The sequence below is a fragment of the Leptopilina heterotoma genome, unplaced genomic scaffold (assembly GCF_015476425.1).
Source record: "Leptopilina heterotoma isolate Lh14 unplaced genomic scaffold, ASM1547642v1 Lhet_190, whole genome shotgun sequence".
NCBI lineage: Eukaryota > Metazoa > Arthropoda > Insecta > Hymenoptera > Figitidae > Leptopilina > Leptopilina heterotoma.
Window position 1 is genome coordinate 759,287 of NW_025110909.1, and position 23,408 is coordinate 782,694.

The following is a 23,408-nucleotide window of genomic DNA, read 5'->3' on the forward strand; positions in this document are numbered from 1 at the left end:
TGATCAGGAAAGCTTCGCGCTAAACATTTATTTAATCGGGACATTTAAAGCTGTACACAACTTTCAATAAACATATTGCAATTAAATATTCCGAATATTGCAAGTAAATATTTAATAAATTCTTAGGAGAGTTTCGATGCTGTGGTGGCAGACAGCTATCTACATTGTAGTATTTACTATCCAGAAGATTATTGAAATTTGATTGTACAGGTAACAATCTTTGATGTTAAAAATGGTTGGTTGGGGTTATATCATCAGAGATTGTTCCAATCGCCAGAAGAGGGCAGAAGTATGCAGAGTGAGCACAATGGCCGAGCTGTCATATTCTTTGCATTAAATTACTTCTCAATTTTTTATTTTACAATAACGTTTACGCATGGATTTAAACAATCTTTTCGGTTATTATAATTTAGAAGACGCTTATTCAGTGTATGTAAGCAGATTTTGTAAAAAGTGTCTGTGTTCAGAGAAAACTTTGTTGGAAAATGTTTGTTTACCTATTTCAGGTATTTTAAAGCAGTCAGTGCCAATCTATTGGGCGATAATCAGAAGTCTCATTTAATCTACAAATTTCAGAGACTTTCCAACACTTTTAAAACAATTTATTGTAAAATTAAAATAACTTGTGCAAGCATTAACCTGTCATTTTAAAAGAAAATTCAATCGTTTAAAATTTTGAGGTTATAAACATGTATAAATTTTATAGTCTTTGATTAACTATAACAAAAATAATTAACTAACTGACAAAAGTTGGAATCAAAGATTCCATATTCCACAATACTAAAATATTTTTTACAAAATTTTCCATTTTAAATGGATTTGGAAACACTAACGAATTTTTTCAATGGCATTGAAACGTGTTATCATAGTCAGCGCATGCTCTTACGTAAAAATTCGACAATACTTGATAGTAGTGACTACAATCAGAAAGTTAGCATCCCTGTAAAAAAAGCAGGATTGTGCGGTGAGTTTCTGCCAATACGTTTTCGCGTGAAAACGTATTGTGGGCATTCTATAAATCCTGCTTTTTTACCGTCAATTCTGTCCTCTTGAATCTTTAGATTTCACGTTTATTGACACGATTTAGCATTTTAATCAAAAAGACTGATTGATTTAATGTGTAAAAATGCTGATAACGAACAGGAAATTTAAAATTTTGTTAAAATGTAAATAAATGACATTTGACAAACTGTTGGTCTATTACCATATGATTTAGGGTATTTTTTAGATTAGCGCTGTGACTTATACTCACTGCGCCCCTAGCGCGAACGTCGAAAGCTCCCTAAATCATGTGGTAAAGGAGAGTCCAGAATAGAGTCGAAGTCGGTATGAACGTGCTCGTCCATATGGAATACATAGGACGAGCGCGTTGTATCAGCGCGTTCATACCGACTTCGACTCTATTCTGTACTCTCCTAGATAGATCAACAGTACACACTCAAATCGAGTCAATAAACGTGAAATCGAAAAATTCAAGAGGACAGAATTGACGGTATCTGCAAGAATCTTCGATATTTTCAAGAAGGGCAACATTCCTATTCCAGACTATGCGGTGAACGACATATTTAGATTGGGAAAAAAATCAGAAAATCAAATACGTCCAGTTTTGATCAAATTCACAGGCACGAGATGGTTAAAACTTATCTTTACCAATATAAAGTACTTTAAATCCTTAAAATTAGTAGTCACGAATGATTACTCTAAAGAAGAGAGGCATGAGAGAAAAATTTTAAAATAAAAAATTCAATTACTCAAGGAACGAAAATTTGATGCCATATTAAAAAACAACAAAATTTTCATCGATGGAAAGCAAGCTCAATGGGAAGAGATCGAGTCTGGATAATAGATCATCATCAAGAAGCAACTACGTGGAGGGAAGATGCATTTTCTGGAACTGCAATGGTTTTATGAACTTTAAGGATATTCTTGATGTTGTGAGGAATTCAGATATAGTTTGTTTGTATGAAACTTGGTTGATTTCTCCGGAGATTTATATTCCAGGTAATATTTTAAACTTTAATTCTATAAATGTTCAGGCAAGAAAAACCTCTCATTTCGGTAGAGCTAGTGGTAGAATTATGATTTTATATAATAAAAAATATTTTAGAATGAAAGAACTTTTAAGAACTGATGAATTTGTCTTTGCCAAAGTTTATTATAAAAATTTTATATTTATTCTTGGAGCAGTTTATTGTTCCCCTTTGGCAAATTTTTATTCTTTTTTAAATGATCTAAAAAATAATTTAACAAATTTGTCTCTCGAATTTCCTAACTGTCCATTTGTACCTGGAGGAGATTTTAATTGCAGAGTTGCTCATTTAAATCTGGTTAATAGTGAACTGCTGTATGACTCATGCTTCAAAAGGGATAAAAAGTTTATAAGTTTTTTATATTCAAGGGATAAAGTTTATAATAGTAAAGGGAAACTGCTTGTTCATACTTTAGAGTCTTTTGGTTTTTTATTAATTAATCGGAGATCGCAAAGCGATTTTTTAGGAGATTTCACATTTATTAATTCAAATGGTGAAAGTGTCATTGGTTTAGTATGGATTTCGATGAATGGTTTGAATCGGTTTAAGGATTTAAGTGTTTTATCTTTATTCACGTTGTCTGATCATTTTCCTGTTATACTTGATTTTATAAATTTGATTCCAAAAAATTAATTTTTGATATAAACAAAGCAGAGGAATTTTATTTTTTAATGGAATCAATGTTTAACCCACAATGGGTATCTATGGACTGTGAAGACCTTGAGAAAATTCTGTGTACGTCATTGTATAATGCAGTCTCTTCCCTAAACATGAAAAAAGTAATTAAAGATAAACCATTTATGGCGATAAATAAACCTTGGTTTGACAAGGAATGCCTAAACTTAAAGCTTACAGTAAAAAGTCTGTTAAAACAATGTAAAAAAAATTCATTTCAAAGGATTTTAAAAATGTCATACGTCGAAACCAAAAAGCAATATAAAAAACTAATTATAAAAAAAAGTTAATTTGAATTAAATAGAGTGGAAGCTTTAAGTAGAACAAAGGACTCTAAGTCATTTTGGGAAATAATTAATCAAGTGAAAATAAAAAACAGGACGTCAAATAATTTAGATTTAAATGTATGGTATGAATATTAGGGTGACCGTTATTTTGCGAAAGTTGGAATTTCTTAGTTCGCTGGGCAGAATTTGCTTTAGAATGTGAAAAAAATGAGCTATGCAGAAAAACAGCCCAATTGATCAATATTAACCCGTGCCACCGAAGGGTTAAAGTTTAAATGGGGTTTAACATAGGATTAGTGCACTTTTTTACATTTTGTATGAGAACTTTTTTTTTAATTAATCTTTTGCCTTTTCGACATATATATATATGGTTTTGGATGTGCTAAACACGAATCCGATGTCAAAAAAAAGTTTTGATAGCTTCCAGCTGTCAAAAAAGCTGTCAATCTTTTTAAAATGAAAGTTTTTGTGTGAATTTAGACAGTTTTTGTGTTTAGTTTAGTAAATCAAACAAAATTTTGCTCATATAAAAGTATTTTAAAAACAATAAAGTCAAACTAAATAGCAATATGTAATATTGACAGTTGACAGCTGTCAATTGTGAAGAATACATTTCGCTAATATAATTCACCCCAGTGTACTTAAAAACACTCGTATGCAAGTATTAATTTAATATAAAAAGTCTCCATTTCAAAAGTTTGACATCTTAATTGACAGTTGTCAACTGTCAAATTTACATAATTCTATTCAGGATTACCTAAATACCCTGAAAACATTTTTATCTGACTAAGTTAATGTAAAAACTGTCAAAAACTCTCGTTTTTAAAAGTTTGGCAGTTTAATTGACAGCTGTCAACTGTCAATATTACATATTGCTATTTAGTTTGACTTTATTGTTCTTAAAATACTTTTATATGAGCAAAATTTTGTTTGATTTACTAAACTAAACACAAAAACTGTCTAAATTCACACAAAAACTGTCATTTTAAAAAGATTGACAGCTTTTTTGACAGCTGGAAGCTGTCAAAACTTGTTTTTGACATCGGATTCGTGTTCAGCACATCCAAAACCATAAATATATATGTCGACAAGGCAAAAGATTAATTAAAAAAAAAGGTCTCATACAAAATGTAAAAATGTGCACTAATCCTATGTTAAACCCCATTTAAACTTTAACCCTTCGGTGGCACGGGTTAATATTGATCAATTGGGCTGTTTTTTTGCATAGCTCATTTTTTTCACATTCTAAAGCAAATTCTGCCCGGCGAACTAAGAAATTCCAACTTTCGCAAAATAACGGTCACCCTAATGAATATTTACTAGATAGTTTTCCCTTACAGTCCCCGAGATCAAACGTTTTATGCCATTATCACACAGATCCATTACTGGACTCCGATATAACAATACAAGAAATAATATATAGCTTATTGAAGTGTAAGGGGGATACGGCACCAGACCCAGACGGAATAAAGGGAACATTTTACAAAAACCTACCCCCAGATTGGATAGCGTATCTTTGTTTGTTCTTTAATAAAGTTATGAATTTAGGAAAAGTTCCCAAAGAGTGGAGTCGATTACAAATGTTCATGCTTCATAAAAAAGGGGATCCGTCCGATCCCTACAATTATAGACCAATCACCCTAGTCAACGTAATTACAAAAATATTTACTCAAATTTTAAATAAAAGAATAACGCTCTGGGCAACGAATAAGAATTTATTGCCGGAATTCCAAACCGGCTTTCGCCAGGGAAGAGGTTGTATAGATAATCTGTTTACGCTTATGTCCCTGTTACAAATACATATGTTAAGAGAAAACTCGAAACTATATGCGATTTTTGTTGATTTTAAAAGTGCCTTTCCTTCGGTCGATCATAATTTATTGTGGCAAAAAATAAACAATTTGGGATTGAGCACAAAAATTTTAAATATTTTAAAAGATTTGTATAGTAACGCAAATGTTTATATTGAGTCTAGTTTGGGAAACACAAAATCAGTAAATGTATCGAGAGGTGTTTTACAGGGAGAAATTTTGAGTCCTTCGCTATTTATATTGTTTATTAGAGACTTGGAAGAATTCTTGATTAAGGAGGGATGTAGAGGCATAATAATCAATAAAACAATTGAAATACTCTTATTGGCCTATGCAGACTATCTTGTCCTTTTGGCAGATACACCTCTAGAATGTTCTCGAAAACTAATAAAGCTTTATTAAATTACTGTAAATTAAATAAATTAAAAATAAACATATTAAAAACAAAAATAATGGTTTTTTCAAATCAAAAAAGTTCTAATAACATTAAGGCTTTTAAATTTGAGGATGGCTCGATAGAAGTGGTAAAATAATTCAATTACCTTGGTATCGTCTTTTCACATTCAATCACATTTTAGTCTACATTAACCCATTAACGCCTGAATGCACTGAATTTTTAGTCGGATTTCAAACTTAACTATTTTTTAATAAACATACTATTTTCTTTTCGGACAAAATTTTTTTTATGTATTGAAGTGTTTTCTACCTGAATATCATGTTTAAAAATTATTACAAAATTGTTTAACAATATTTTTTTTGCATATAATTTAAAAATTACACAATTTTTTAATGATTTTTTTTAAATCTTATTAAATTTAAATGTCAAATAAATTTTTTTAACGGTTCACATTTCCATAACTCGTGCACTCGATTGTTACACTTTCCAAATATACATCGCCCTTTTGTAAATAAACTTTTGATTTTTGCTTCCTCATAAAGGAAGCCTTATAGTGATGTCGATTTCCGAATTTTTTAGAACCAATTATTTTTACAAATTTTCAAGTGTAGTATATATAATTCGTCGAGAGGAACAAATGTCCGGATGTATGTGTGTATGTCACCGATTCTTGTGGACAAATTTTCTCTTACACGTCTTGACGGATTTTGATAAAATTTTGTAGGTGTATTACGGTCACGAATACCAAAAATCAGACAAAAGGATTTTCGAAAATATCTAAAAAAAAAAATTTTTGAACAATTTTTTAATTTTTGAAAAAATAATTTTTGGATTTTTTGAAGTAACTTTTTTCTATATTAAAATTTTTATTAATTCTTGTCAAAATTGCATTCCTGACATAAAAACGAATCGATTCATGTATATAAAGTATATATTTTATCAAAATTTATAGAATTAATAAATATTTTAAATTTTCACAAAAAATTGAAATTTTGTATTTTTTGACATTTTATTTTAACATTTTAAAATAATTATTCTAAAATAAAAAATTAAACAATTGGTATATGGGTGATTCTTCAATCAGTGGTCACTTTTGCTTCCCCACTGTTCCCTATTTTATATCTTGAAAAATTGTTATCAAATCTACTTCAACCTTTTGCATAATTAATCTTGAATATGTTTTTTAGTAATATCATAATCGAAAAAAAATTTTATTTTAAAACAAAAGTTGTAATTCAATTGCAAATGTTCAAAAAACGCACATTTGTCGTTTCACCACACATGAATCATGAAGTTTAATATGTTTTATTTTGCACAAACTTTATTTTAAACGTTTTTTTATTTATTCTATTCGAAAGTTCATCTCAAAAACTAAGTTTTTGTGTGTCGTTTTCTAATTTCCATTAACAAATCTGTGTAAAAATAATTTTTTAATATTTTCTCCATTTTTTTTTATTTGGAAATGGAGTTTACAATTTCATTGATTTTCATTAATTTTATTCCCTTTTTTAGTGCGATTTTATTTGTCATTAATATTATTAAGTTAATAAGTTGTATTTATGTTAAATTTGCAAAAAGAAATATAATTTTTAGATTTAAAACTACAAAAGTTACTATTATTTTATAGCGTATTTTAATGGTATGTAAACTCCAGTTCCGCCAAAATTACCGAATTCTAAATGTATAAAAAAAATAAAAATAATAGTGATTTAGAGTAAGCAAATCTCTTTAATAATCTGCAAAAATTGTTTATTTTTATGAATTTTTACGGTTTTAATGGATTTTTTTCTTTGATTTGTAAACTCCAGTTCCTGTAAACTCCAGTTCCTAATTTCGTTTCGCGTAATGTAAGTGTTTTGTTTTTTTGAATGAATACAATTAACCTCGATTAACCTGTATCAAAACATGTAATTTCAATAACAGGTATGAGTAAAAATATTATTTATTGATTAATTAAAGCAGTTTAAAGTAATTATTTGCTTATTTACACTATTTATAATTATTAACAGTCGAAAATTAACTTTTTCAAATAAATTATTTAACCTTTAAATTACAAATTTTTAAATTGTTTGTATATAAAACTAAAGAAAGAATTAAGCTCAAATATCTATAAAATAATCATTCTCAAGCTTTATTAAAAAGATCTAAATAAAAAATTTCCAAAAAATTTAATTAAAAAAAAGAATTTTAACATATTCAAAAGTTACCACTTTGTGGAGAATCACCCATATATTATATTGAGGAAGCTTAATGATCATGAAATGAACAACTTGTTTAAAATGGCGCCTAAAAATTCAAATATTTGAAATTAAAAATTTATTGTTCGATGTAATTTTTTTTTTAAATTTGGCTTGAAAATGCTAACTCGGGTTTTTGGGGTCGCTGATTACGAATCTGAAATTACTTTTTGAAAATGCAAAATGGCGGATCCAATATGGCGGAAAAAAATTTTAAAAATCAGTCGGATTCTCTTCAAAATCCTTACTCGGGGGTTTTTGGGGTCGCTGATTACGAATCTGAAATTACTTTTTGAAAATTCAAAATGGTGGATCCAATATTTTTTAAAATCAGTCGGATTCTCTTCAAAATCCTAACTTGGGGGTTTTCGGTGTCGCTGATTACGAATCTGATATTACTTTTTCAAAATTCAAAATGGCAGATTCCATATACCGGGTAAGGAAGGTTAAATTTTATTTAATCCTTTTGAAAATGCTTACTTAAGGGTTTTTAAGGACGCTTAATTTAAATTTCTTTAATTATTTTGAACATCTTTAGCCACCAGTTGCTAAACTGATGTTTCCAATTCTTACCGCCTGGAGGTAGATGGACAACAGGGAGTAAGACTAAGGAGACTGAACTAATGCTATGGAAGTGAAACCATTCGTCGCATTGAAACTATACGTAAGACTGAAAATTATGGTTTTCGCGCATGCGCACATGCAATATATTTGTCTCTGTCTTTCTCAGTAACTCAGATGCGACTGAGAAAATTATGATAAGCTACAAGTTGAGAAGGTTATGTTTAATGTTTGTGAATGTTGTGCGTTTTAGGAAATATTATTAATAATAACTATTAGTAAATTGAAAAAAAAATTAATTTAATAAATATATATGTGCATACAATATTATATACTAAAGAGTGTATATTTTTCAGTGATAAGTAATATATTAATAATATAATGAAATATTCATAAATGTTCAGAATAAATTTTTTTGGTATATAACTACAAAGTGTTTTATTCTTTGTGGAAACAACTGAACAATTCCTAAATAAATAATATTTATGAATTTGTAATTTACTTTAATTATATACTTTATAAATAAACAGCTTTAAATGTCACATAAAAGTTATCATTAAGTTAATTTATTCGTTTGTCGATCATTGTAATATGATGTTTTGCATCCTGGTATGCAACAAACCATAATTTTGAAATTTTATTTTAGGAATCATATGTCAAAACATAACCATAACCTATTGATATGTTTTTGTTCTCTCACTTGCTCATATTTTACGATATAAAAAGAGAGGGCAATATGCGCATGTACTGCGCATGCGCGCGGAGCATAAGTTTTGTCATTCTGCGAGTATAGTTCCCCTACAGAAAAAGGTTTCATTTTTGAGAGACTTCACACAGTCAGTTCAGTCTCCTTAGTCTTACTCCCTGATAGACAACAAGAATCTTATTTTTTTTATTAAAAATTTTTTCTTTGCATCTTTAATTTTTAACTTTTTTTTGTATTTTAAATTTATTTTTATTTTATAAATTAATAAATTAGATTCAAATTTTATTTATTAAACTTTTTTATTCTCATTGCTTCTCTATTCTCCGTGTGACTGTTTAAAACATTTTTCACAGAAATATTAAAGACAAGTGCGGCAAAATTTTCGTGTTCTTATAGAACATTTATTTGTTGAGCAATATTTTTGTGATTCGCTTCTTTCCACAACAGGATTTTTGCACTTTTTGTTAATCAGATAACTTTTGCTAATGGTTATAGAAAACTCTTTTATCTCAATTTTTTTCGTTTCGCAGAAGTTATTTGATAAACAAAAAGTGCAAAAATGCTGTTGTGCAAAGAAGCGACTCACAAAAATATTGCTGAACAATTAAATGTACTATACACTGAGAGACCTTTGGGACTGTGGCGGAACAACGTATGTGACAGCAGCTCCACTATGGTTTTGGTGCGCTGCGGTACAATTTTGGGCGCGTGACAGTCCAAAATGTTGGTGGGCAGCTCACCAAAGTAGTGGGGATGCCGCCTTAGGTTTGCAGCTGAACAACTTTTAGACTGTCACGCGCCCAAAATTGTACCGCAGCAACCCAAAAGTATAGTCCTGTAGCTTTCCATCAAAATAGTCAGTAGCAGCCTATCGAAAGTCTGCTGCTGACCCAAAGGTCTCTCAGTGTAAGAACACGAAAATTTTGCCGCACCTGTCTTTAATATTTCTGTGAATAATGTTTTAAACCGGCACACGGAGAATAGAAAAGCAATGAGAATAAAAAAGTTGGACAAATATAATTTGAATCTAATTTATTAATTTATAAAATAAAAATAAATTTAAAATACTGTTAAATAAAATTAGACAACATTCTAATTTATTATTATATTTATTATATATATAAAGAACTATATTAAGATTACATTTCAGTTATGATGTATCAATAACAGTGGTTACGATAAGACTAAATCACGTAAATAGGAATGAGAAGAAGGAACAGAATATTTTCGTAGAGAATATTAAATGTGTATGTGTGACAGTATCGTATTACTGTTTTTGGCTAAAAGGGAACGATGAAATATAAATTTACTATTATTTTAACACGCTTTCTTAAATTTATATTTCATTCCTTTAAATTTAACAGTTCTCTGTAACGGGTCTCGTTAATAAAATAAAACACACGTTAATTTAATTGTATAATTAAATTGTTATAATAGTTTATTTATTCGTAAATAAATACATACAATAAATTGGCCGTGGAATATAACAAGTCTGCCGCAGCCTGGACTTAGTTATATACTGACTTTCTATTTTCCGGTGTTTTCCTGCATCGTGGACCTTAAGGGTCCACGTAGTCTAAAAATACAAATGTGGGGGGTGCAAACCGGTTTAGTCGTAACAGAGAGACATCAGGTTTGGCCCTAGCGTTACACCCCCTTTACTAGAATAAAATTAGTCTCTAATTTTAAGTCTTAAGTTTCTTGGTTTGATCATATTGGTCTCGGAAATAGGAATGTATTCGGTTTAAACATTTGGTGCAGTTGGAGTTACATAAGTTTGCGGAGTTGCATTTACATTAGTTTTTTACACAGAATAAATTTATACACAAAGTTTTTGAAAATAATGAAGATAAACATTTAAAAACACCTATACGATAGCTAGCATAGAACAATATAATTCCTATTGAGGTATACCCTACATAACGCAATACATCGTTACCAGTTTCCATCCAAGAATGTTTTCTTTTATCATTTCTTACAGCTTGAATTGAAGATTCTATATTATCTAGAGTTGTTCTATATTCTTTAATTTTATCATGAGACAGTGAGTCTTGTATAAATGGCAATTTTTTATTTAACAATTGTAATTCGGTTATGTTAAACGGGAAAGAGACATTTTTCTTATAATATATATTTCGATTTAATGCCAATGTACTTGATAATTTTAAGAAAAATAGAGACATGACAAATTTTACTGTCTAAAAGATTTACACTTGTTCGAAGCATTTCACTTTCGCAAGAATGTATTTCACTTAGGAAATAGCTCGGTTGGGTTCTTTTACAGATTTTTATTTCCCTAGCATGTTTGCAATTTTTAATTAAAGATTTATCACTTGGAACATAAAAAGTGTTTTCCAGACTAACTAATATGAATTCATGGGATGGAATTGCTGCTAAAAATGTTTTCCCATGTCGTACAGGTATAGGAATGAGGTGCAAAGAACGTAGGGTTTCAGGTTCAGGTACAGGGATCAGTATGGTGTAAGTCAATTGTCTGTCAATTGTCTGCCAACATTTTCATCTGCGACAGTTAAAATTGTTCTTTAATGCGATTTGCATGAACCACAGTTCGCTGATTATTAAATAATACTTCGTAATTGTTATGCGGTAAAACTTTAACTATTGTGGCTGGTCCTTTCCATTCTGGACTAAGTTTGTGTTCTTTCGTATTCAATATTTTTACTAAATCTCCCGGTCCAAACAACTTTTGAGGTAAGGCGATGCGTGCGTCCTGTTGTCGTTTGTATCTTTCTTTATTCCTTTCGATGATAACCTTTGCTCGATTCATATACCGTTCGTGCCTTTCTTGCCACAGCCGCACTAAGTCAGGATATTTAAGGCTTGGTGTAGTAGCCAGAGTTGAAGGTACGTTGGCGTCTCGTCCAAATGTAAGCTGAAAAGGACTAAACCCTGTTCCTTCGTGGACCATAGTGTTGTAAGCCATACAGAGGAATTTAAGGGTGTCATCCCATTGTACGTGCAAATCAGATATGGCGGTTTTGATAAGATCTTTTATCGTAGCGTGAGTTCTTTCTAAACTTCCATTAGACTGGGGATGAAAAGCAGTGGTCTTAATATGTTTTATTCTGAATAAATTCTCAAAGCATTGAACTAACTCTGATATGAAGTTTTGTCCCTGGTCTGTAAGGATATGTTTTGGTGCTCCGAAAACGTATATGAAGTGATCAAACAAATTTTCAATGATAGATTCAGAGGTAGTGGTTTTTAGTGGGATTAAAACGAGATACTTAGTTAGCAAGTCTTGAATTGATAAGATATACTCGTAACCTTTGTTTGTCAACGGTAGAGGTCCAAAGATATCCATTGCTATTTTGTCGTTGGGATTTGTGGGAGTATCAGGAATAATCCCTTCTGCTTTTCTTTTAATCCTTGTTAATTTTTCGGTTTGACAAATTTCACAAGATTTGACGAATCGGATAATATCATCCTCCATGTTGGGCCAAATACCCAACTCCCTCGCTCTTGCAATTGACTTATTCTCTCCAAAATGTTGAGCCATTATTGATCCATGGCTTTCTTCAATAATTTGTTGTTTTTCTCTCATGGTTAATTCTGTAGTTGTACGGTAACACGTATGGATTTTTAATTGCGGGTATTTGTAACACATAAAGGAAACCAATGTTTTTATTTTGATTCTTTCTGTGTTGGTGATGGTCGGGTCGTTGAAATGCAATCGAAGAATTCCTAATTTTCTTTCTAATGTTTCCGTTGCAACTGTATTAATAGCATTTAACCATCGAGTTTCGAGGTAATTTCCCATGCTGACAATATTTGTTGAACTCGATTCGCGTTTTGTTAATTGTCTCCACAGTTTTCCAATTGCATTAGGTTTTTCTATTTCTCTGCTCTCAGTTTGTTGAGAAAACCATTTATAGTATTCATTGTTCAGGCTTTTCCTGGCTTCGTTATTGGGAACCTCGGGTTCTGGTGAAGAAGGTGAGAAAGAAAGTTCTGGAAGTGGCGGAAGTGTTGTACCTGGGATTTCCATGTTGGGAACTGGTGTTAAAAGATCTCTATTTTCATGGTTATCCAACACTTCTATCTCCGGTAGTTCGGCCTCGAGGTCGGCGATTTGTTTATCTATTTCAACAGATGCTACGTCTTCAATTGGAAAAACGCGAGATAGTGCATCTGCAGCTTGATTTTCTGATCCTTTTTTGTATTCTATTTCGTATTCAAATTCCTCTAACCTTAATCTCCACCTCATAAGTTTAGATGAAGGATCTTTAACATTAAATAACCACTTTAATGCTTGATGGTCGGTAAGGATTTTAAATTTCTTTCCTAATAGGTATTGCCTAAGCCTTTTTACTGCCCATACTATAGCAAGAAGTTCTTTCTCTGAAGTAGTGTAATTCAATTCCGCCCCGTTAAGTGTCCTCGAAATGTAGCAGCAGGGGTGGCCATCTTGAGACAATATTGCCCCTAATCCAACGTTGGAAGCGTCAGTCGTGAGAGTAAATTCTTTCGTAAAATCGGGATATTTTAAAACAGGAGCTGTACACAAAAGGTGTTTCAACCTTTCGAATGCGTTTTGGCAAGCTGGGGTCCAAGAATATTGGTTTCCGTTTTTGGTTAATTCGGTCAAAGGTTTAGCGATGGTGCTGTAATTGTGGATAAATTTTCTATAATAACCAGATAGGCCCAGAAAACTTTTCACATTAGTGATGGTTTTTGGAACTTTAAATTCTCGTACTGCTTGGATTTTTTTATCATTAGGTTTTACTCCTTCAGATGTTATTATATGTCCTAAATATTCGAGTTCGGGTCTTATGTACTCGCACTTATCAGGTTGTAACTTTAGGCCGGTTTGACGGAGTCTTTCGAAAATTGTTATAAGGTTAGCGTTGTGTTCTTGTAGTGTGGATCCAAAAACTATTATATCGTCGAGGTATGCAAAACAAATTTTGCCAATTAAACCACGTAAGGCGTTGTCCATCATCCGTTGGAATGTGGCTGGTGCATTTTTTAACCCAAAAGGCATTCGTTGAAATTCAAAGTGTCCATCCGGTGTAGAAAATGCAGTGTATTTTTGGCTATCGGAATCCATGGGGATCTGATGAAATCCTGAACTTAAATCAAGAGCTGAAAAGAATTTTGCTTGCCCTAAACTTGAAATGATCTCATCAATAACTGGTAAAGGGTACGCGTCTTGATCAGTGTATAGGTTCAGATTTCGAAAATCGATTACTATCCTCCATTTCTTTTTTCCTGAGGCATCCATTTTTTTTGGTACCACCCAAATTGGTGAGTTGAATGGTGAAGCAGAATCGATTATTATGTTCTTTGTACGTTGTTCAGATATTTGATTGTGAATTTCGCCTTTGTGATGTTCCGGCGGTCTGTATCCTTTGGTGTTGATAATTTTATCTTCTTTAAGAATAATTTTGTGTGTTGTGAGGTTAGTTGAAGGTAGAGGTTCTCCGTCCAAAGTAAAAATATCGTGGTACATAGCTATAATCTTTATAATATGTTCTTTGATATCTGGCTCTAAATGATCTAATCGAGAATTTCCTAATACTTTTCTACTTCTATCAAACCATTGCTTACTATTAAGATGTTTTAACGAGATTCCTGCTAGTTTCAGTCCAGTTGGTCTAATATCAAATTCATGTGTTTCAAATGTTTTATATTCTTTTGTTGGATTAGAGATGGGTATTTTTATAGTATCATTTCTAATAGTATAAATGGAATCAGGCACATACTTATTGTTCATAAGTACTGCTGTTTTGTGATTAGATCGAACAGGAAAACTTACTAATTGAATTGTATGAGGGGGTATAATTATACCGTCATCGAGAAGAACATGGCGAACGTCATTAAGTCGCAGGTTGTCGTTAGTAAGTGTATATTTATATCGATGTAAGAAAGGTAACCCATCTTATTATCATAAGGTATACCATCTTCTGGTATGGGAAAATTGTCGTCTACAAGGTGGAATACATGAGAAATTCCTAAATAATAGACTGTAATTTCATGAGTTGAAATATGTTCTTCATGACCCATACAAAATCGTTTGATTTTCTCAATTTTTACAAAATCATTAGGGACGTTGTTGTTTTTCAGAATATTTATTGATGATCCTGAGTCAACCAATAGTCTTGTATCTCCCAATCCGTCTCCTCTGATGATTGCTGATTGTAATCTTCTTCCGGATATAGTGGATACTCGTTCTGATTTATCATTTTCTCTTGATCCTCTCCAATTGTACCGTAGATTTGATGGTTGTTTGCCATTTCTTCTTCTTGGTTTTGTATTGTATATACTCTTTGGGGAGGTCTCTTCATGTTTTGACCTTTGATAAAATCCTGTTGCTGTCTAGAATTAGGACATTGATTTTGCATGTGACCAATTTGTTTACAATTAAAACATGTCATCTGAGCCCTTTGTTGTAAGGGCATGCTGTGATTTGGAACGTTGTTAACGGTTGGTGGTCTATTAGTTTGGGTCCCGGAATAAGAATTTGACTGAGGTGGATATCTTTGAGATTGATTTAAATTTGCAAAACTAGGACGTGGCATTGGATTAGCATTCCTAGGGATCGATTTATTATTAACAGTAGCACTATTTCTCAATCTTTCGCGATGCCATGCTTCAGCTTCGAGCGCAAGCTGTTGAGCTTCAGGGAAAGATTTAGGTCTTAAGGGTTGTACCTGTATACTAATTTCATCGCGCAGGTTCATTATATATCTTTTGGTTGCTACACGTTCCTCTATTTTTATAGCAACGCTCCTTTCCATACGTTGTGTATGCTCTCCTTGGATGGCATAATTTAACTCGTTGAGCAGTTGTCTGTACTTCAAGTTGTAAGATTGTACTGTGTCATTCCCCTGGCGACAGTTTTCCAATCTACTCCGACATAATTCAATAGAGCAGGAAGGGGATAGATTTGATTTTAAGGCATCATAAAGGTCTTCATAACTCTCTATATTTGCGTATCTTATTGCTCTTTTCGCGTGATCAATAATTTTTTCTGCAATTGTGAATCTTAACAACAAATCAGGTTCAAAACAATCGCGCCGGGCCCTTTTTATACTTCTAATAAAATCTTGTACACCCATATCGTCCCGTCCATTAAGAATTTCTATAGTTCTGATGAGATCTTTAGCAGGGGAGAGACATGTCGCGTGGTTCTGTTGAAGGTTCGCGAGGGCGTGAGCACCTTGCTGTGTTGAAGATGGTGGGGTATCGTTAGAAGTGAGATTGCTAGCATGTAAAGATTCTTTAACTGTTGATGTTTCTACAAAATTCCTATTGTCATTATCCTCTTCGTCTGACGTCATATCTTCTTTATCTGCCCCGGATGTCTCTTCGTCTTCTGTTAAAAGGTGACCGCCTCGCCGAGCCAATACTTTTATCTCGTCCGCTCTTTTGATGTTTTCTTCGTTTAACATGCCGATATTTTTTTCTACTCCGTCTATTTTTCCAAGTACTAAAGTTAATTGTCCAATAATTTGTTGTAATGCGTTGACGTCTGTGTTTTCTAATGATGTTGCCATTTTAATATTTGTTTCTACAATAGTGTCAGTCGAAAATTCAGTCTCGGTATTGTCAGTGCAAGGGGATGGAGTTTGGCGGAGATAACGGAAATATGATTTAAATGCCAGCTTAATATTATTGTAGTGACTTCTAGTAACAATAATAGAATCAACCCTCTTGTATAATAATAATTTCAAAACATGAAACTATGTAATATTTTAACGTAAATAATTAATAAAAATTTCAAAATTCCGTTAATTAATTTAAAAAAAAAGATTCTTTTTGTTTTCGTCTATGTTGACAATACAATAAACATATACCTTCGCTGATTACAAAAAAATGGAAATTCTATATGATGGAAGTTCAACGCAGTTGGTGGTCCTTACAGGCGGCGGCTCTGCAACGTTGACAGGGTGACGTTGGCGAGTTGGAAAATGCTGCGTGGCTAGGCACTGCTGTGTGGCATATACAATCCCCTTTGGAGTTGAAAATGCTGCGTGGCTAGACACTGTTGCGCGGCATACACAATACCGTTAGGAAAATTCCTTTCTTTCAAACGAGAAAACCAAATTTCTCTTTTTCTTCGTTTTAGGTTTCACTGTCCAAAAAATAATTTTGACGCACAAACATTTTTTTTTGTGTTGTATTAAATATATAATACAATATCTTAAATTAAAAAAATTTCACAATTTTAATTTAAATCACAATTTATTTTTGTTTAAATTTCACTGTTTGAATTTTCTCAAGAGTTAAATGTTCTAACTTTTATAATTGACAAAAATTATATATTTTTGCTTTCGTTTTTTTTTCACTTAAGCGTCACAGTAAAACGTATTTCCCTGTGTTGCACTTAATTTTCACTGTCCCTTAATAAAGGTTTGTTATTCAAATTCTTTTGTGAAACTACACTTCACAGGTTCACTCCAAAGATCACACAGTATTTGAATCCGCGGAATCGTTCTGTGGATCCTGGCAGGATCGCCAAAATTGTAACGGGTCTCGTTAATAAAATAAAACACACGTTAATTTAATTGTATAATTAAATTGTTATAATAGTTTATTTATTCGTAAATAAATACATACAATAAATTGGCCGTGGAATATAACAAGTCTGCCGCAGCCTGGACTTAGTTATATACTGACTTTCTATTTTCCGGTGTTTTCCTGCATCGTGGACCTTAAGGGTCCACGTAGTCTAAAAATACAAATGTGGGGGGTGCAAACCGGTTTAGTCGTAACAGAGAGACATCAGGTTTGGCCCTAGCGTTACATCTCTTAATTTAAAAAATTTAGCTCTGCTTAGAGCTTTAGTAAATATATCTGCAACATTGTTCTCAGATTCAACTTTTACAATATCAATAAAACCCTTTTCATAATTTTCATTCACGTAGTGATATTGTACTTCTATGTGTTTTGAGTTTTTTGTGAAATTCCCGAATTTAGAAATGATTATTGCTCCTGAGTTGTCTTCGTACAATTTTATGGGTGATTTTACATTTAATTTAAACGCTTCTTTTAACATTCCTCGAATAAAATTTAAATCTGTGACTGATTCTGACAATGCAACGTATTCTGCAAAAGTTGATGATTTTACAACTGAGTGCTGTTTGTGAGACTTCCAGAAAATGACATTTCCGAATAATCTAATGACATAACCCGAGGTAGATTTTCGGTCTACAGTGTCACCCGCCCAGTCTGCGTCGACAAAACAATCAATTTGATCACAGTTTTCGTCCTTTTTGAATGTCAATTTTAAATCTTTTGTTGAGTACAAATATTTTAAGACACGTAGTGCATACTTGTAATGAGTATCGTTATAACAATTTTGGTACCTGCTTAAGTAATTTACACTGAACGCTATGTCCGGTCTAGTACCGGTGCTTATGAACAATAATTCGCCTATTAAATTTCTATATTTAATATTCTTGTTGACTGTTTCTGCGCATTCTAGTTTCAAATTTGCTTCCATTGGTGTGTTATAGTTTTTTGCATACTCTAGACGATATTTAGTCGCGAGGGATTCAATGTACTTTGTTTGATTTAGTGTTAGTTTATTTTTTTCATTATTACTTTTAATATCGATTCCAATATAATTAGATACTTTTCCAATATCTTTCATCTTAAAGCGTTCGCATAGTTTTTTCTTAATTTCGTCGATTAATTTTTTGTTTTTACTACATATTAACATATCGTCAACAAATATTAGAATATAAATAAATTCTCCTTTTTCGCAGTTTATATATAAACAATAGTCATGATTGCTTCTTTTGAATTTTAATTTATTTAAAAATTCGTTAAGACATTCGTACCATGATCGAGGACTTTCTCTTAATCTATATAAAGCTCTTAACAATTTATAAACTTTATTTGAACCGTCTTCGTAGCCTTTGGGTTGATTTACATATACTTCAGTAGTTATTTTTCCATTCAAAAAAGCAGTTTCTACATCCATTTGTTCAATCAGAAAATTGTTTTGGCAACAGAAAGATAATAACAGTTTCAATGTTAATAATTTTGCTACTGGCGAATAAAGGTTTTCTATACATTCTTTTTGTTGGAAACCCCTAGCGTCTAATCTAGCTTTATACACGTTTTCATTTTTTTTATTAAAAAGCCATTTTACTTCAATAATTTTTTTATCTTTTGGTTTTTTTACTAATACCCAAGTTTCGTTTTTATTTAAACTGTTTATTTCCTTATCCATTGCCTTATGCCAATTTTCTGATTCATTACTATTTAACGCTTCTTCAATTGTATTTGGTATTGTCGCATCGCAGTAACTTACAAAAACATTATTTGTTTCAAAATCATCATTATAATATCGACTGTTTTGTTTTCTATTTCTAAGGGAGCGTCTTAATTCAATTTTATTCTCAACTTGATTTTCTGATTCAAAATCTTTTTCGCTTGTTTTATCAGATTCTATACTTTGATATGATTCATTTTCACTTACTTCGCTAGAATTATCTTTTATACTTTCACTATCTTGAAAACTTATAATTTTTCTTTATCTTCAACTACTTTTACATGTCTTGCCGTTATAACTTTATTGTTTATTAAGACTCGATAACCTACTTCGGTATACCCTAACAAAATTCCTAAATTTGCTTTATTATCCCATTTTGATTTTCTTAGTTGCTCTGGCATTCTAACATAAACTTTACTCCCGTATAATTTTAAAAACTTTACATTTGGTTTTTCTCCAAAAAAGATTTCGAAAGGAGTTTTTTGTTCGATAGTGTTTGCAAGCGTTCTGTTTTTTAAATAAGCTGCTGTTTGAATTATTTCTGGCCAATAAATTTTATTTACTTTTGCCTCTGCAAGTAGACATCTGGAAGTATCCATAATTGATCGATTATACCTTTCTGCTGTACCATTAAGCTCGTGAACGTAAGGTGGACATGGATTCAAATGAATGCCCTTTTCTCTTATGAACCTGTAAATATTTTGATTTATGTACTCTTTTCCATTATCACATCTTAAATTTTTTATAGTTTTTCCCGTTAAATTTTCAACAAGATTGGTATAATCGACAAAACAATTATAGACTTCAGTTTTTGATTTTATAACGTAAACTTTTGTTAATTTACTATAGTCGTCTGGAAAGGTTAAAAAATATTTTTCCCCTTTGTACCCTACTGTTTGGTGAGGACCATTTAAATCTGTGTGGACTATTTCTAATATTTCTTTTGCTTGCTTTCTATTATTTTTAAATGGCAAATTGTGCATTTTACTTTCTATACATATTGAGCATTCCATATAATCAGGTTCTATTTGTTTGGGTATACCTTCTAACAGTTCATTTTTACATAAGATGTTTAGATAATTAAAGTTTACATGACCTAAAGTTCGATGCCATTTTTCCTTTAGTGTCATTTTTTGATCATTTATTTTAATAATGCTTGAATTCGATTGGCGACAGAAATTTTGATTGTATATAAAACTGGTCATATGATACAGATTATTTTTTTTATATGCTACTGCAATTAAATCTCCTTTTTTATTATAGATTCTTGAATTATTACCGTATGATATTATTTTATTTTTCATTGTGACTTTAGAGTAGCTAATTAAATTTTGTTTCATTTCTTTAACATAATATACATTATATAAAGTTATTTCAGATTTACTCTCTAGAACTTTAAATTGTGTTACTATATTTCCAATCTTTGTTGCTTTTAATATTTTTCCGTCGCCCAGTCGAACATCAACAGGATTTTTTAAATCTATATATTCACGAAACAATTTATCGTCGTTAACAATGTGGTCAGTACAACCACTATCAAGAATCCAATTAATTTGATTTGATTTAAACTTACTATTTACTTCTGATGTGTTTACCTCGGCGATGAAAGAATTTCCTTGGACTCGTGACTCACTTTGTTGATTTTGATAAGACGATGATATATTTGCGGCACCTCTATAATTTCCACGATGATTTCCTCGATGACTGGATCTTCCTCTGCTCCCTCTTTTATGATTTCCTCGATTACTTGCACCATAGCCCTGTTGTCCTGGTGGATATAACTTGAAGCATTCACTTTTTTTGTGGCCAGGTTTGCCGCAGTGGTAACATCCGTCCTTTCTTTCCGTAACAAAAGCATTTGATTTTACTGGATTTTCATCAGGTTTATCATCCTTGTTTTGTTCCTCTATTGATTTTAATTTTATTTTTCCTTTTAGAAATTCGACAGTCCTTTGATCTTCTGGCAAGACATCTATTAAGTCACCAATATAGCTGTATGTGTGTGGTAATGTTTTTATCATGTAACGTAGTTTTTCCTGTTCTGTGACCTTGGCTCCTGCTGCCTTTAGTTCATTGATAGCCTTTTCGAACTCATCAAAAAAGGTTGTAACTTCTGAATAGTTTTTCAACTTTATATTCTCCAGGGTATTTCGGCACATAATCTGTAATGCTGTTGATTCTTTCAGATACATCTCATCGAATTTTTTCATAATTTTGAATGAAGAATTCAAATCACCAATATATTCGAGCTGTTTATTGGTAATGGCACTGTATATATAGTTTGTTGCCTTTATATCTGCGGTTTTCCATTGTTCACTCTGTTCTTCTTCAGTTTTTGCTGTTAGTACTACGTCAATGCATTTTTTAAATTCTAAGAATTTTAAAATTCTTCTCTTCCAATTCGAGTAATCTGACCCATCGAATATGGGTATTGTGATATCATCAATTTTCATATACTGCGCCATTTTCTTTCTTTATTCTCGTAGCACGTGTCTTTAAACTTTTATATTCAACCTTTTTTCACTTTAACTTTTCACCACTGTCTTTTGTTTTTAACAACCACGCTCTGCTACCATGTTAAATAAAATTAGACAACATTCTAATTTATTATTATATTTATTATATATATAAAGAACTATATTAAGATTACATTTCAGTTATGATGTATCAATAACAGTGGTTACGATAAGACTAAATCACGTAAATAGGAATGAGAAGAAGGAACAGAATATTTTCGTAGAGAATATTAAATGTGTATGTGTGACAGTATCGTATTACTGTTTTTGGCTAAAAGGGAACGATGAAATATAAATTTACTATTATTTTAACAAATACAAAAAAATTGTCGTTGTTCATCTACCTCCACGCGGTGAGAATTGAAAACATAAGTTTAGCAACTGGTGGCTAAAGATGTTCAAAATAATTAAAGAAATTCAAATTAAGCGTCCTTAAAAACCCTTGAGTAAGCATTTTCAAAAGGATTAAATAAAATTTAACCTTCTTTATCCGGTATATGGGATCTGCCATTTTGAATTTTGAAAAATTAATGTCAGATTCGTGATCAGCGACCCCGAAAACCCCCAAGTAAGGATTTTCCAGAGAATTACAAACGAGTATGGGCCCAAATAAGATTATTAAACATAGGTATATAACTCTAGAATTTTGTCTAAGAGAAACGGATTTATTGTGCCATATAATGAACTTTGTCCCTTCTGTAATTTAGAAGCAGAAAATTTGATTCATATGTTGGCGCTTTGTCCTCTTTATAACTCAATTCGTTATAAATATTCTGAAGATTTTTTCACATTATCAAAAAATCCATCAAAGTTATGGTTAGAAAAGCTAAGTACTAACGATCCCTCCTTAATCAAAATTTATGTTAAAATAATAACTGAAATGCTGAGTATCAGAAAAAAAGAAATGTTATTTTCATCTTGACTCCGGACCTCATGTGTGGGTATGTGTGTTGTTCGTTATTCATTAATTAATTCTTTTAATCCTGTGAATTTGTATACTACGAGAAAAAGAAAAATTGTGATACTCCTTTGTATGTTCATTTTTTGAACTATAACAAATAAATAAATCTTAAATCTTAAATCTTAGTAGATTGTAACCAGTAACATAGCGATGGTACCACGTACAATCTTTTTTTAACCATCAAATTCTAACTATCTATTTCTCTCAGTGTATATATGTCGACGATGGACTAATCCTTGCGGAAAATGAAAATACTTTAAAAAAAATAATCCCAGAAATGCAACAAGAATTCCAGATCACATCATGTCAACCAACTCATTTTATCGGCATGGAAATCAAGAGGACTAATCAATCAATCTCTATTCATGGAAAAAATTACATACAGAGTATGCTCAGGAAATTCAACATATTATGTTCGCAGTCAATTTAATTGTTAGAGCCGAATTTGAAAAATTGAATTAATTAATTTAATAATATCAATTTTTAAAAAAAACTTTAACTTAACGTGTCCTTCGAACAAATAATTTGTAAAGGGTAGTGGATTCTTCCTTCTTCTCGGTTATTAGTTCAACCAAGGGGTGAGAATCCTATCCCTTGAATTTGGAGAAGATAGGTTAATTTGAAATTAAAAAAACAGAATTAAGTTTAAGAACAATGATAAGATATATTTTACTCAAAAATCCCTATTACAGATATGCTAACTGTTGAGTGAGTCGTAGGAGTAGATGTGTGTATGTGTGTGAATGAGTTCAAGAGAATGTGTTACTAAATGAGATACGTTCTACTCACTACTTGGAATCTCCACCTTGAAATGTTAATCCAAATTGATGAATGTCTCTTCTCTCTGTTTTTCCTGGTATAAACTTCCGAAAATTGATGAAATATCAAATCTAGGGTCACTAGATTGATATTTCTTAGTTCACCTTTTTATTCCTTTGGAAAGAGCACAAAATTTAAAGACCGAACCTCGTAAGGAAAGGT

The 23,408-nt window shown here is 31.5% G+C and overlaps 2 protein-coding genes across 3 annotated transcripts in view; both read left to right on the forward strand.

Annotated features, from left to right (window-relative positions):
• The window catches only part of LOC122500727 (apolipoprotein D-like), a 109,659-nt gene that overhangs the window by 52,993 nt on the left and 33,258 nt on the right, over positions 1 to 23,408 (forward strand). The gene's annotated exons all lie outside the window — the stretch shown is intronic.
• Positions 753 to 1,851, forward strand: LOC122500729. Its single transcript, XM_043609800.1, has 2 exons — positions 753 to 964; positions 1,545 to 1,851. The coding sequence occupies exons 1-2, from the start codon at positions 814 to 816 to the stop codon at positions 1,736 to 1,738; spliced, it is 345 nt and encodes a 114-aa protein (XP_043465735.1). The 5' UTR covers positions 753 to 813; the 3' UTR covers positions 1,739 to 1,851.

Bases quoted from the DNA above. Each gene is read 5' to 3' on its own strand.
- LOC122500729 (XM_043609800.1), top strand. From the start codon at position 814: ATGGATTTGGAAACACTAACGAATTTTTTCAATGGCATTGAAACGTGT. The intron at 965-1,544 runs GTGAGTTTCTGC...TTCCTATTCCAG, and splicing joins AAAAAAAGCAGGATTGTGCG to ACTATGCGGTGAACGACATA.